The sequence below is a fragment of the Geospiza fortis genome, unplaced genomic scaffold, assembly GCF_000277835.1.
Source record: "Geospiza fortis unplaced genomic scaffold, GeoFor_1.0 scaffold166, whole genome shotgun sequence".
In the NCBI taxonomy this organism is placed as follows: Eukaryota; Metazoa; Chordata; class Aves; order Passeriformes; family Thraupidae; genus Geospiza; species Geospiza fortis.
The window spans coordinates 10,683,761-10,696,599 of NW_005054310.1; the positions used below are offsets into that span (position 1 = coordinate 10,683,761).

Sequence of the window (12,839 nt, forward strand, 5' to 3'; positions counted from 1 at the left end):
GGGAAAGAGCAGTGATTCATCGTGAGGTCCGGGGCTTGTGGTTTGGGAGCAGAAATGCAGCTCAGCTGGATCACTAAACTGGCAGAGCTACTGCTGGACTGTTTTCAGGGAACTCTTCATGACATGACACTTCCCTGCAGCTTTGCAAAAGCCTACTTTAAACATTGCCAAGAATGGGTGTAGGTAGGAAATTCCAGTGGTGCCCATGTTATGGGCACAAACCATCCAAGGTTCTCAGATGAAATGTGATAGTTTTACTGAAATATATTTAAGTTTCCTGCAAGGGCTGGAATCTAGGCATCATGGTGGAAAGCAGTTCATGTAGACTTAGCATGTTTGGAGAATTGAAGTGTTCATGCAGTTTGAGGTTTCTCTGCTTCTGTTGTTAGTTTTGTTAGCTGGCTCTAGGCAGTTTTCCGAATAATCTTTTTGGAGGTATTCCAGCTCTCTTCACAGGCTGATACCACATTTTTATCTGTTATCTTTAAAACCCCTGAAGAGACTAGCAGAATGTGCAGTGAGGAGCCTGTGTGGATAATACCAGAAGTTTACCATCAGTTTCACTTTCCCTTAATAGCCGTTTTTCCTTCACCCCTTCCCACTTTCCTGATGGCTGATAGCCTACACTCTTTACCGAGTTATTTCACAACAGTAGAATTAGAAAGAGTAAACAGTGTCCTTAATAATAAGCCATTTTCAAAGTTGCATAACTGAGCTGGACTGTATTTAGGAACCTTACTCTCAAAATGATGGATAGTTGGAAGGAAAACTTCTGATCCCGTTGTCAGTATGACTTTTTCTAATGGAAGGGCTCTTGAATTTATAATATTTTCAGAGCAGACAGTGTCTTTTAAAATATTAGCATCTGAACTGCTTTCTGAGTTTTAGCACTAGATAAGCTTGAGGTCCGTTTACATGTTTAGTATTATTTTATTGTCTGTAAAATTATTTCTGTTCACTACAATAAATGTAGGGAACACTATTACTAGAATTTGCATACAGCACCAGCGTCAAAAGTATTTGTTTTATGAAAAAACCCCAAACCCTAGGTATTTAATACTTTTGTATATGTGATCCAATACATTTTCTTTTAAGGCATATAGTACAGTTTTTGGAGTGCCAAAAGGCACTTATAGTTTGATACTTTTCATGCATGTGTGAAACTAAACCTCTAAAGACTGAATTTTTGAAACAATTCCACACAGTCTCGGTTTTATAAAATGAAGATATAAAGCAGAAAAAGGCTCAAGTGTCCTGAATACAAATTATTAGGATTTTGGCCCTACTTTAAGTTCCTATACATGTTTGGGAGCAACAGCTGCCTTTTGGTTACTGTGTACCTCATTCTGGCCAAAAAATGGCATAATTAATTTTCTGACATCTCAGCAATTTTCAGCCTTATGTGAACAGCAAAGAGTGTTTGCTTTAGGTCTCTTGATCAACAGATATTATAGAGTTGCTGTGATGTATGTGAAAAGAAAATAATAGGTAGTGATTCCTCTATATTGTTCTCAAAACAGTATTGTGCCATTTCTTCAGGTACAATTTCAGCATAATTCTAGGCAATTTTAATTCTGTTAATGGAGTTTCATATACAGGTAGTGGAAGCCATTTAATGTGATGAACTGTGTTATTTTTATCGAAGATAAAAAATATACTTGGGTATGTTATGTTGAAGCATTAACATTTTTCTGTGTGTAGAACTCCCAAGACAGAGTTGAGTATCCCTGTATTATGTCACATTGTTTTTACTGATGTAACTCTGTAAAACTGCTGCACATTGGTTTGAGTGCAACAGCTTCAGTAGATATAGGGATGTAATGTACGTAATGTAGAATTCACCTGTGCATCACTATAGCTGCAGCACATTAAAAAAGGTTATGAACTGGACATACATGTTGGCTATAGCCATAGAGAGACATCATGGCATTGTTTATTCCTCAGGATCTAGACTAAATATTAAGAAGTGAGCTCAGGAACCTCTTTGTTCAAAGTAGGATTTGAGGATTTCACCTGCATCTTACTTCTTAAGCAAATATTCTGATTCATAGAGATATGTGCCCCGCAGGCAAAAAAAGCAGCAGTTGGTTGAAGGAATTAAGTAAAATGCTCAGGTAAGCCAGACTCATGATTTCCATCAACTTGAGCAGAATTAGGGTCAAGATCTCTTCTGTTTGCATCATGGTACTGTGCTACTGTATTATATCATTGTCAGCAACTTCCATGGAAATATATTGCTTGTTTGGAGTTTGCTTAAGCAAAGAATTTGCTCAAGTTTTTACTGTGATCCATCTTCAGACCTTTATTCTTGCAGCTTACTTGTTGAGAGATGTCATGAGTGGAGGAAACTGTCCTTTCCTATTCCTGTTGTTACTTGCAGGAGCATGCTGTCTATCTGAGTCAATAGCTTGTTCAATTTTGATTTATCCAGGTGTCTTCTGCTTTTATCACATGCCATTATGAACCCCACATTATCAAAACAGAGCAAGGAACTGGACAGAGTTAAGAAACTACAAGAGGAAGTATCAAGGACAGGACAATATGTCTGACAAAATTTGCATGGCATGAATAAGGTGCTGGAGCAATGATTGGAGGGAATAGGACATTATGGCAGCCAGGGAATATCCAAGGCATTTAAGAAGAAAGCAAAGGAATGGAGTGTGCCATCTTCTGTACTCTAAGTTTTATTTTCAGAGGTGGAGAGTTTTACTTGACTGTAAGGGAAATTTGATAAAAGCACAAATAATGAGCCTCCCAAGGAAGGGAGGAAAAGCTCCTTCACCTGAGAGTCTGGGAATTTCAGAGGATAAATTTTACTGTCAATGATGAGCTCTAATGTCCAGGAGGTTGGCTGATATTTATCTTCTACAGCTTCTGTGCTTCTTGTGTTACTCAGATTCTTTCCATCTTACGCACTTCACCAGTTGCATTGAAACCCTTTGGATATGTGGGATAGGTAGCATTTGGCTGCATGTTCTTGATGATTTTAAGCTTCTAAGGACGTGGTTCCACATTTGGTCGTCTTGTGTGGAAAAGAACCTTTAGAAAACTAATGCCTGGTGTAAATAATTCTTTTTTGTAAATGTTTTGCAACTATATGCCTCAAAACCAGGCAGTTAATTTGTATTTTATTAGAAACAGCAAAATTTCAATAGAAAGCTGTACCAGCAAAATGCTTATCAGTCAGCAATTGCAAGTTAATACTTTAAAAATGTTTAGCGTTAGACTTCTATAGCAATAATTTTTTTACTCTGGGATAACAGCAAATTTAAGGGTCAGGAAACTTATTTTGAGGTCCTAATACATACTTGGAAAATTAATTTTGAATTATCTTTATTTTTAATTGCCGTTGAAAAACTTTTAAAAACTAGCAGCATGGCTTAGATACATTTATCTATTTACCTTTCTTTTTGATTGTTGATTTTTTTTTTACTCAAGTCTGCAGTTACTTTTTTTTTTTGATTTAATGCTTGTTTTTTTTTTTTCTGGAGATTTGGACAACTACAGTATGGGCTCTAGAGCCACTTATTTTGTGCCTAAACCAAAACAAGAAAGTGACATAGATGTTTTGATGCTGATCACATTTTACAACTGTACAGTTCTAGCAATGATGTATCTTTTTCAAAACAAAAACTATTCCAGGTTTCATAGTTGACTAGTATAATCAGAAATTGACAGGTAATTAAGATTAATGGAAAATCCCATGAGCCTTATAGAAAAAAATTAAGGGATAAATAGATAATGAAGACCTTTCCATATTTGGAAGCTCTTTTTAGATATGAGAGACTTCAATTTAAAAAATCTGTAAAAAATTTACCAAATATTACCTAATTCTGTGAGTTGACTTTCAGATTTTTTTTGTTGTATCAAACAGAGCCTTCAGCAAGTGGTTTATTTAAATTTGGAGTGCTTGTCCAGCAAGACTAAGTTGACAGTCAGAGTAACAGAATCAGGCCGTGTAGTACATGCCTGTAGAGCTCAGCTGTTTCATCTCATGGCATTTTTAAATTTTATTCCTAAAGGTTTCTTGTTGAGGATGATATTGGTTTGAGTGCTGTTAATAGCATTGGAGTTCCAGCTGTTTTTTTTTTTGTAAGATGACATGCTTACTAGAGTTATTTTTAATAACTTTCAGATTCATTATACTCATTATTTCAACAACATATTATTGAAACAATATGTTGAATGCCAATATTTAGGAAAACTCCCATAATTACAGCAATTACAGAAGGAAATTTCTAGTCTGCAGAGCTTCATTCTTATAAATATAGGCGGAGTTTTGCATATTATAGCTAAGCTACGCATGTAAAATAACCTTGCTAAATTAAAGAGCAATTACTTGGTTTATCATTGTTTGCCTTAAAAATATCACCATGTTGAAAAAAGGAAAAAGAACTTGTGGGGCAGGACTTTACACACTGACTTTTTGAAGGACTGTTGTTATGAATATCACCTAAGCTCAATGGATAATCAATTAGATCTATGCTTTCTTTGCAGCTCTTTCCAAACACTTTTTTCTCCGAGCCCCACCATTCTACTCAGCATGCTGCGGTGGGTCCTGTCAGCACCCTGCATCCCCCACTGCTTTTCCAAGTAAGTTTTTATGCTTCATCAGTAATGCTTGAGTTAATCTGTAAACCAAAGCAGCAGGATTTAATGTGTTCTGGAAAACTAATTGGTGATGCAATGGCAGCAGCTAATTCCTTAGTAAAATCACAGCAATCCTATTCAGAGGGTTTCCAAAGATTTATCAAACTTAAGTACACTGAGCAATTGTGAGAGGTTTCTAGTGGCATTGAGACACCCAGACAGAGCTAACCTAGGAAAGTGCCTTGTTTTCAGTTTGATAGAAACAATTCTTTAAAATCAGTAACTCTTTTAAAAATCAATGTCAATAAACATTTGCAAATAAGAAAAGAGCTGGAGGATTGTAAAATGCGTGCTGCATTTTAATGTTTGTTAGGGGTAAATTATGATTCAGGAAGCTTTAGCATTATTTAAATACAGCAACCATTCTTTTTGTAGCAGTCAAATGTGTGCACATGTTTAATTTTGTTTCTCTTTTTTAATCATAATGTAAAAAATTGAAGAAGTATGTTGAAGATAATTTTGACCAGTGTTCACTATCCATTCAGGATTAAGAGTCTATTTAATCCAAAATAAATTTAACTTTGATTGGGAAGATTGCATGAAGATTTAAGAATGGACAGTCATGGTTTTGTGCTTATGGCTCAGGAATGAAAACAGAAGGAGCATTTCCTTTTTCTTCAAAACAGGAAAAAAATCCACAAATTTCTTGTCAAATCCAAATGAAAATTGGAGCTTATATGTGCTCTGGCATATACTTTTTTATCACAGTTGCATTCAAACCATTCCTGACTAAAGTGCATGCTTTTTATGAATGTTTCAGAAGGGCAGTTGCTAAGTTGAATGATTCTTGACAAGTGAGGCAGCAAATGCTGGCAGTTTAATGAGCTGCAAGTTTCTGAGCACCTCTTTAGGGGGCTGACACTTTCCCACAGAGCGTTTTACATGGCCTCGGCTCTCCCACAATGGCTGACAGCACCATGACCAATCACCACTTTCACTTTACTCATCCACACGCGACCTCACCACAATTTTTCACTGTGCAGATGAACTTTAGGAACCATTTCGCATTGAAAAGGCCTGGGCAAGGGTCAGTTGCCCTTTTGTATGACCATAAAGCAATACTCTATGTGCCAGTCTTTTCTCCTGTCTCACATTCCAAGAGATTTTCTGGACACCATTTAAAGCACTTGACTGAAAAATAAAGCAGTGAATGAAACTGACTTTTATAGACTCATTCTAGCTCATCTTCCCATATAACCCTGTCTACCTGAAAAGGGATTTAGTGGATGAGCTGAGTGTATACAGGGACTTGCTGAATACATAGGCCCATTATCAACTGTGGGGATTGTTTATTAACCAGGACTGATACACTACTATTTTGGAAGTGACCTATTAATTGTCCATTTAACTAGAATGTATTGAATTCTAATGAAAAAATAGAAACCATGACTAAAGCTTTTACTTGCTCCTTCAAGGTGGTCTCTGCCATGAAGGCAAATGAAGATTGTTCCACAGATTAAGAGGACATTTATCACTATATATTAGGATACAAAGAAAAGACTTAACAAAAATCAAATCAGTAACATAGGAAATAGTTGGTCACATTTATGTCAGCAGAACACTAAACCTGCTGCATATTCAGAGTGACGAGCTGCAAACTGACATATTTAATTTTGCTGGAATTGTTGAAATGTATAAATGACTGCCTATCCTGCTGCACTGAAAAGGTCTATAATCTGCAAACTGAAATTCAGTTTTTGTGTAACAGTTGGAGTGCATTTTAGAATATGGCTTATTGAAAAAAAAATTCTCTAGGCTACTCGGTGGTAGGTTTCAGATTTTTTGCTCCATAGGCTGTTTGTTAATGCTTCTGAGCATTCTGCTCATCATTAAATTTTGTTCAGTTAATCTTTTAAAATCCTTCACATATTGTGCCTTAGAGTGTAAAGATGACTCACTATTAGTCTAATATAGGTGTTAAGCTGGACCCTGCATACTGCCTGAACAGGAATTAATTGGTGCCTTGAGGCTACAGCAGGAGGTTGTTTCCCTGCTGATTGACTGTTAACAACCAGCCAGGCAAGACAAATTTTAAGGGGTCACATAATTTGGCGTCCTCTGTCCTTGGCTGACAACTCCATTGTGGAATGGAGGCCGGGAGGCAAGGACCAGCCCTGTTCCGCCTCTTCCCTTGCTGGTGTCTCTCATCCCACAGTGGGGATGAGAGAAGATACCAGTTCTGCTGCTGGTTCAGCATGTACCTTCCAGTAAACCTGAGAATGCTGACAATTCAGCAGAAACTACTCAGAGGCTATCTGGAAAAAGGTACCTATTTTCACTAATTTGAGAAGAAAGAGAGAAAACATGCTTGAGGAAGGAAGGCTCCCAGTTTTGTAGGTGTGATTGGAGCATGCAGTGGAGGTTTTGAAGGGTCTCTGCAGTGCCCAGAAAAATATCATCCTGGCTTGCCTTCCATTGTGGTATTTTGACTTTTGTTCTGCAGATGGTTTATTGTGATTTGGATGAAGTCTGACTGTGTATCACAGTGTAATAAATATCAGGACATTACCCAGTGGGTTGTGATTTTTGTATCTGGTCTTAGATATAATTTTGAAAATTGAAGTACATCTGTATAAATGAAGGATTATTTATACTGTGACATTGCAAATCATCATAATTATTTTTTACCACATGCTGTTATGAGTGCCAAATAAAAACATTTTGATTTTTTGACATAAAAAGTTCAAGAAAAGAATTGACAGAATGCAATGGGCTCTAAATCAGTAACGTTTCACAGGGATAGTTTTATTTTGTGGAATAATCACTGCACACTTGCTCAGCTTCTGATGCTCTTCTTTACTGGTCAGAACTGGAAGCGGGATGTAGGGGCAGTGTAAGTAATATCAATATCATGTGTTACCAGTAACACATGGCTACAAAAGTATTTAGTCAATTTTGCAAGACATACAGATATACACTTCAGTTTCTCACAATACCCTCAATATAGTGTGTTTGTTTTTCTGTGGGTGTTTAAAGATACATATACCCATGTGTATATATGTATAATATACAGAAGTTGAAATGTGGTGTAGCCCCAAGGACAGTTTGTGGAAGCTGCATCTGGATTTCATTAGTATTTTCAAGAGCACTATATCAATTGAAAAAAAGTATGTAATTTCCCCCCCACCCCATTACAGCTAACTAAAATAGATAGACTTTTACGCAAAAAAAAAGTTTAGTATTTTAGAAAATCTCATTTTCAGGGAGAATTTGCTTTTGGCTTTGATATGAATGTGTAGGAATTGAGCCGCAGCACACCTTTGCAGCTGCTGTAACTATAAGCTGGGAGGGCAGTCCAGGCCCATGGACTTGAGAAGGTGGACAGCAGGAGGGCAGCTTGCATCTGAATTGCCACTCCTACCGCAAGATTGTAGGTGTCAGTGGCTGTACAGCCATGGCACAGGTTTCTGAGCCAAAGTGCAGCTGTTTCCTGGCCTGCTTGCATCTCCCTAATTATCACATGCGCTGCTTGATGATGGGCCCTATTCAACTGACCCCTGCTCCTGCTTCCTGTGTATTTGAGGAAGCTGGGTGCACTGGAAGCATATGAAGCCTCACCAAGGACTGCTTCTCATACACCATATCTTTCTAGGGGAGAGAGAGCATGGGAAAGCACTATGGCTTTAGGTTTTATTGGGTGTGAGGAACACGAGAGATCTGTTGTAGGGTTTCTGTGCTCTTTGTGTAAGCACTTCTTCACTGCAGCTCTGTCCCCCAGATTTGAGGCTGTTTTCCAGGGTAGGGCTCCCTCTAGGCGTGCATTAAGGGGATGTGATTGGATTCACTGAAAGCTGCCCTTCCAGAACTTGCTATGAGGTGTCAAAGGATTAGAAACCAGGCTGAAAGAAGTAAGTCCAAGTACTCTCCAAATTCTCTAATACAAAAATTGCTGTAGTTTCCAGAATAACTAAGTGAATGACCAGGGATTTTCTGAGAAATAGATCACTCTGAAACTCTTTCATTAGTTAAAAAAAATAAATAGAGGAAAGCCTACTTAGTTTCTTTGAATTGCTATTACAGACCACTTTAATCTCATTTTACATTCCACACAAGGAGTAAATAAACTCATAGGAAAACTTGTTGCAGTTTACTCAGTGGTGATGACGGGCAAAGAAAAGTGAAGTTCTCCCCTGACTGTATTTGAATTTTGCAGTAGCATGGGCTCTGTCCTAATATTCCTCTCTGAACTCATCTGATTTTCTTTGTGCCATGTCAGGGGGAGACTCTTGACTACTGACAACACCTCTAGATCCAAGTGAGGATTTAATCATTAATGAACATGACTGAAGCATTACAACACACTTACAACACCAACATTTATAAATCAAAAGTTGGACAAGAGTCTGCAACCATTACAATAAACAGCACTTAATATTTCTCTGATATGTGCTAGATGTTTTGGGAAATTCTCGTCTATTTCCAACAGGGGAGGAAAGTGTGTTGCCTCTTCTGACCCAGGAGTCTAACTCCAAATCCCGGAGAGGCATATTGAGAAGAGCTGTCTTTTCTGAAGACCAGAGGAAAGCTTTGGAGAAAATGTTCCAGAAGCAGAAGTATATTAGTAAAACAGACAGGAAGAAACTGGCCCTTAACCTGGGTCTAAAGGAGTCTCAGGTAAGAAATGTACTTTTGGGAAGAAATCTTTAAAACGGCTTTGAAGGAGGAAAATTGAACAGTGCAGGGGCAGCGCTGAGCTCTTTTACCTGCAACACCTCAGTAAACCAATGGCAGTTTAAACCAGGGAATACTTGAACAGTTTCCTGGTTTATTTTCTGTTTGTGTACATTCAAAAATTGATGGCTCCATTTTCACACAAAGAAACGTGACCGCTGTGTTTCATTTCCAATGCCCTTTTTTTTGCTGCTCTAAAGGCAGTGGAAAAAACATGAGAGCATAGATCATTCCTTCATTCCACCCTTTGCACTCACAGACGAACAGCTAGGGACAAGGCAGTCAACGGCACTTCCTCTGGAACTGTTCTGCAACAGACAGGCAACCATCCCTATGGAAAGGCACTTGACTGCACAACAAAAGAGATTTTTAGAGCTGAGAGATACCATAAGAAATAAAACTTTGCAGGGTGACCTGCTAAAACACTCCCACTTTACTTGCCAATTCCCATTTCATGGGATTTTTTGCGTGAGTCTGAATTGGTCTGCTGCAGGATTTGAGAGTTTAGCTGAGGGTCTAATACCTCCAGTGAGGTGTTGTGACTGAACAGCTACGTTAATAGTGATGCTGAGCAGCAGTAGCACAATCAGGAATTTTTGGGCCCGCACCTATCTGCAGATAAAAACATAGGAAAAATACCTGGCTTGAAGAGCACAAAATCTGAAAGAAGCTGGGGGGAAAAGTTTGTGAGGGCATGTAACAGGAGAAAATGAACATGGTAGTTGCTGACAGGTAGGATTCTGATGGTGCTGGAGTAGATGCAGCCCTCTAGATTGCAGCTGAAATACTGAGATGTGACAGTACAATTTTGTTTCTTTGAATGCAGTAGGATTGAAAGTGCTTAAGATACATGTGCAGAAGATCCTGAGAGTGGTGATGAGAGCTCTTATCATCTCTATCTTGGAGATTGTCAGAACTTGAAAAGGCTCTCAACAATTTGATCTAACTTTGTGGTTGGCTCCAGTTTGCACAGGAGGTTAGATTTGGTGGTTCCTTGCAACCTGATGACTCTGACACTGTTGCAAGCACTGCAACAATAAACACAAAACCAAGCAGAATGTGGTGTTTCTCAGTGTGATGTACAGAACTGTGATCTCTGCAGGAAAACTATTTCAATCAAAGTGTGCAATTGCACTCACCAGTGTGCTGCCTAAAGAATTTCCCAAAATGTAGTCAAATTCCTAGTATTACAGTTATTTCCTTGAGATTATTTTCTGTGCTCATGTTATTCAAGAAAGCTTGGGTGTGTAAAAAATAATGTAATGATACATAGACAACCACTACCACTACAAGAATATAATTTTGTGATCGTGAGTGACCAGACTATATTCATCTTTTTTTTTATTCCCCTCATGAAAGGAAGAGAAGTTGCTGTGAAGGTTAGTTCTTCAGTTTTCTGACCACTTGTGCTGGAGGAACAGTACCTGTCATCTAAGACAATGATTCTCAAACCTTTGAAACCACAGCCCCTTTGTCTTCATATCAAGTGTCTGAATACTAGACCTAAATGCAAATGTTTAAGGGAAAAGAGAACACAATCTGAATAATTTGATTGATCACCCTTACCCTTCTTCTCATGTCAAAACCAGTTCCTGGCTGTATATTTCCCCAAGCTTTCCCCAGAATTTCATAAATACCTTTGAATGCTTGTGTTAAGAATCGCAACTCAAAGTTTTTGAAAAGTTGATTTTATCTCAACATCACGTGGGTTCTAGGCAACTCCTGGAAAACTGCAGTCAGGCAGACAAAATGTCTCTGAATCCTCAATCCTGTCTCCTATGTCACAACACACTTTTCTGTATGGCCAAGCTGATTTTAGCTGTGTTTGTGAAAGGGACAGTCATGCTTCTTACAGCCTCTGCTTAATAGAGGCCCTCACACCACCAGTCATATCACTTAGTTCTTAATGATGATGCTGATTTTCTCTGGGAATTCTCTTCTGTCGAGAAGGATGTTGCTTGTAGGAAACTCTTCTATCCCTAGCTATTGGGGTGTCCATTTTCCAGTCTAAGCTAAGTAATCTATTGTAGGTGGTGAAAGTCAAGGGGAATATTTGTTCCAGGTGTAGTAAATAGTGATGGGAAAATCCTCAGATAATGTCAGTCAGCTGGCTTCACTGGTTTTCTACTGTAACAACAAATAATGAAGGAATGTGAAACTAAGAGGATGGAAAGGAAAAACCCACTTGTTAGGGCAAAGTTGTTTAAAGCAAAGAATAATAATAAACTCTCGTTAATTTGCAAACAGGTGAAAATCTGGTTTCAGAATCGAAGGATGAAATGGCGAAACTCCAAAGAAAAAGAAGTGCTTTCTAACAGGTGCCTCCAAGAAGAAGGTCTTCAGGAGAACTACCTCTCACGATCCACCATGAATTTTACCTCCCCATGCCCATCTGTGTGGGAAATGTCTGAAGAGCGGGCAAGTCCAAGGTGGAGGGAGAATTCTCCAGGAAATTCTGAAAGACTGACTACTACACAACCACCTCCAAGAGCAAATTCATTGCAGAGCCCACTCTATTTGTATCCTGACCAAGACACTGCAAACAAGGCATCATCAAGTGTAAGAGAGTAGGGGCTGTTTGTAAATGGAGTGGGAGAGTGCAGGCTTCAAATGAGCAGTCTTTTAAGATTAACAATATTTGAACATTGTAAAGCTAACTAGTTTATGCTTCAAAAATATGCTAAAGTCTAACACCATTAAAACTACAAGCAACTAACTAATGACTAAAGAAGTATTCTTCTATATTCAGTCTTTTCTTGTGTCTTTTCCAGTCTTGTACTGACCTTAAAAGTAAAATAGGAACTTGTGGTAAGTAAAATGAAGTGAAGAACATGAAGCTGAATTTGTGCTCTGATTTATACATCTGCACTGTATGTGATGCTAGTTAAAAACACACTAATAGAGAATCACTTTTATCTCTCATTGTAGTCAGACCAATTAATTTCTTCTGTGCATGAGATAAAAAGAGATCTTCTCTCAAGACAGTAAGTGGTTTTGGGTTCTTTTAGAAATTCATGAAATAACACAATAGATTCATATGGACAAATACAAGCATTTTGGTGTGTTTTCTCCATCTGTCTTCACCTATGTCAGTATTCAACTAGCGTTAAATAGTATGGTCACAGGTCAACCGATAACCTCGGTAAAGTTATGCAATATTAAAAGGCAACCAACCTAAAATGTTCCATGTTTAAGTAACTCTGATGAGAGTGTGTACTGGAAAGTGCGATTCACTGGCTTCTGTCTTTCTATCCATGCATGAATCTAGCATTCTTAACTTTGAATTGCAGTGTCTTTTTTTGGCTGTTGGTAGAATCTTTTGTATTTCAAAACTGTAATGACAGTGTGCAGAATTGTAGCCAAAAATGCACTAAGCAACAGACCCATAACTGGAAAAATTGCTACTACAGCCAGTTCAGAATAAATTCTTTCAGTTCACTTATGGAGATGATGTACCAATGGTAGCATTATTCCTGGCTTACTGATGTTTAAACTGGTGCCAGTAAGGACACATTAGC

The 12,839-nt window shown here is 38.2% G+C and overlaps 1 protein-coding gene across 1 annotated transcript in view; it reads left to right on the forward strand.

Annotated features, from left to right (window-relative positions):
• DBX2 (developing brain homeobox 2) overlaps nt 1-12,301 on the forward strand; it is a 13,190-nt gene extending 889 nt beyond the window's left edge. Inside the window, exons 2-4 of the mRNA XM_005419303.1 lie at nt 4,498-4,593; nt 9,077-9,264; nt 11,569-12,301. Coding sequence (XP_005419360.1) covers nt 4,498-4,593; nt 9,077-9,264; nt 11,569-11,892 — 608 coding nt within the window. The 3' untranslated portion in view covers nt 11,893-12,301. The remainder of the gene's footprint in view (nt 1-4,497; nt 4,594-9,076; nt 9,265-11,568) is intronic.
• The last annotated feature ends 538 nt before the right edge of the window (nt 12,302-12,839 follow it).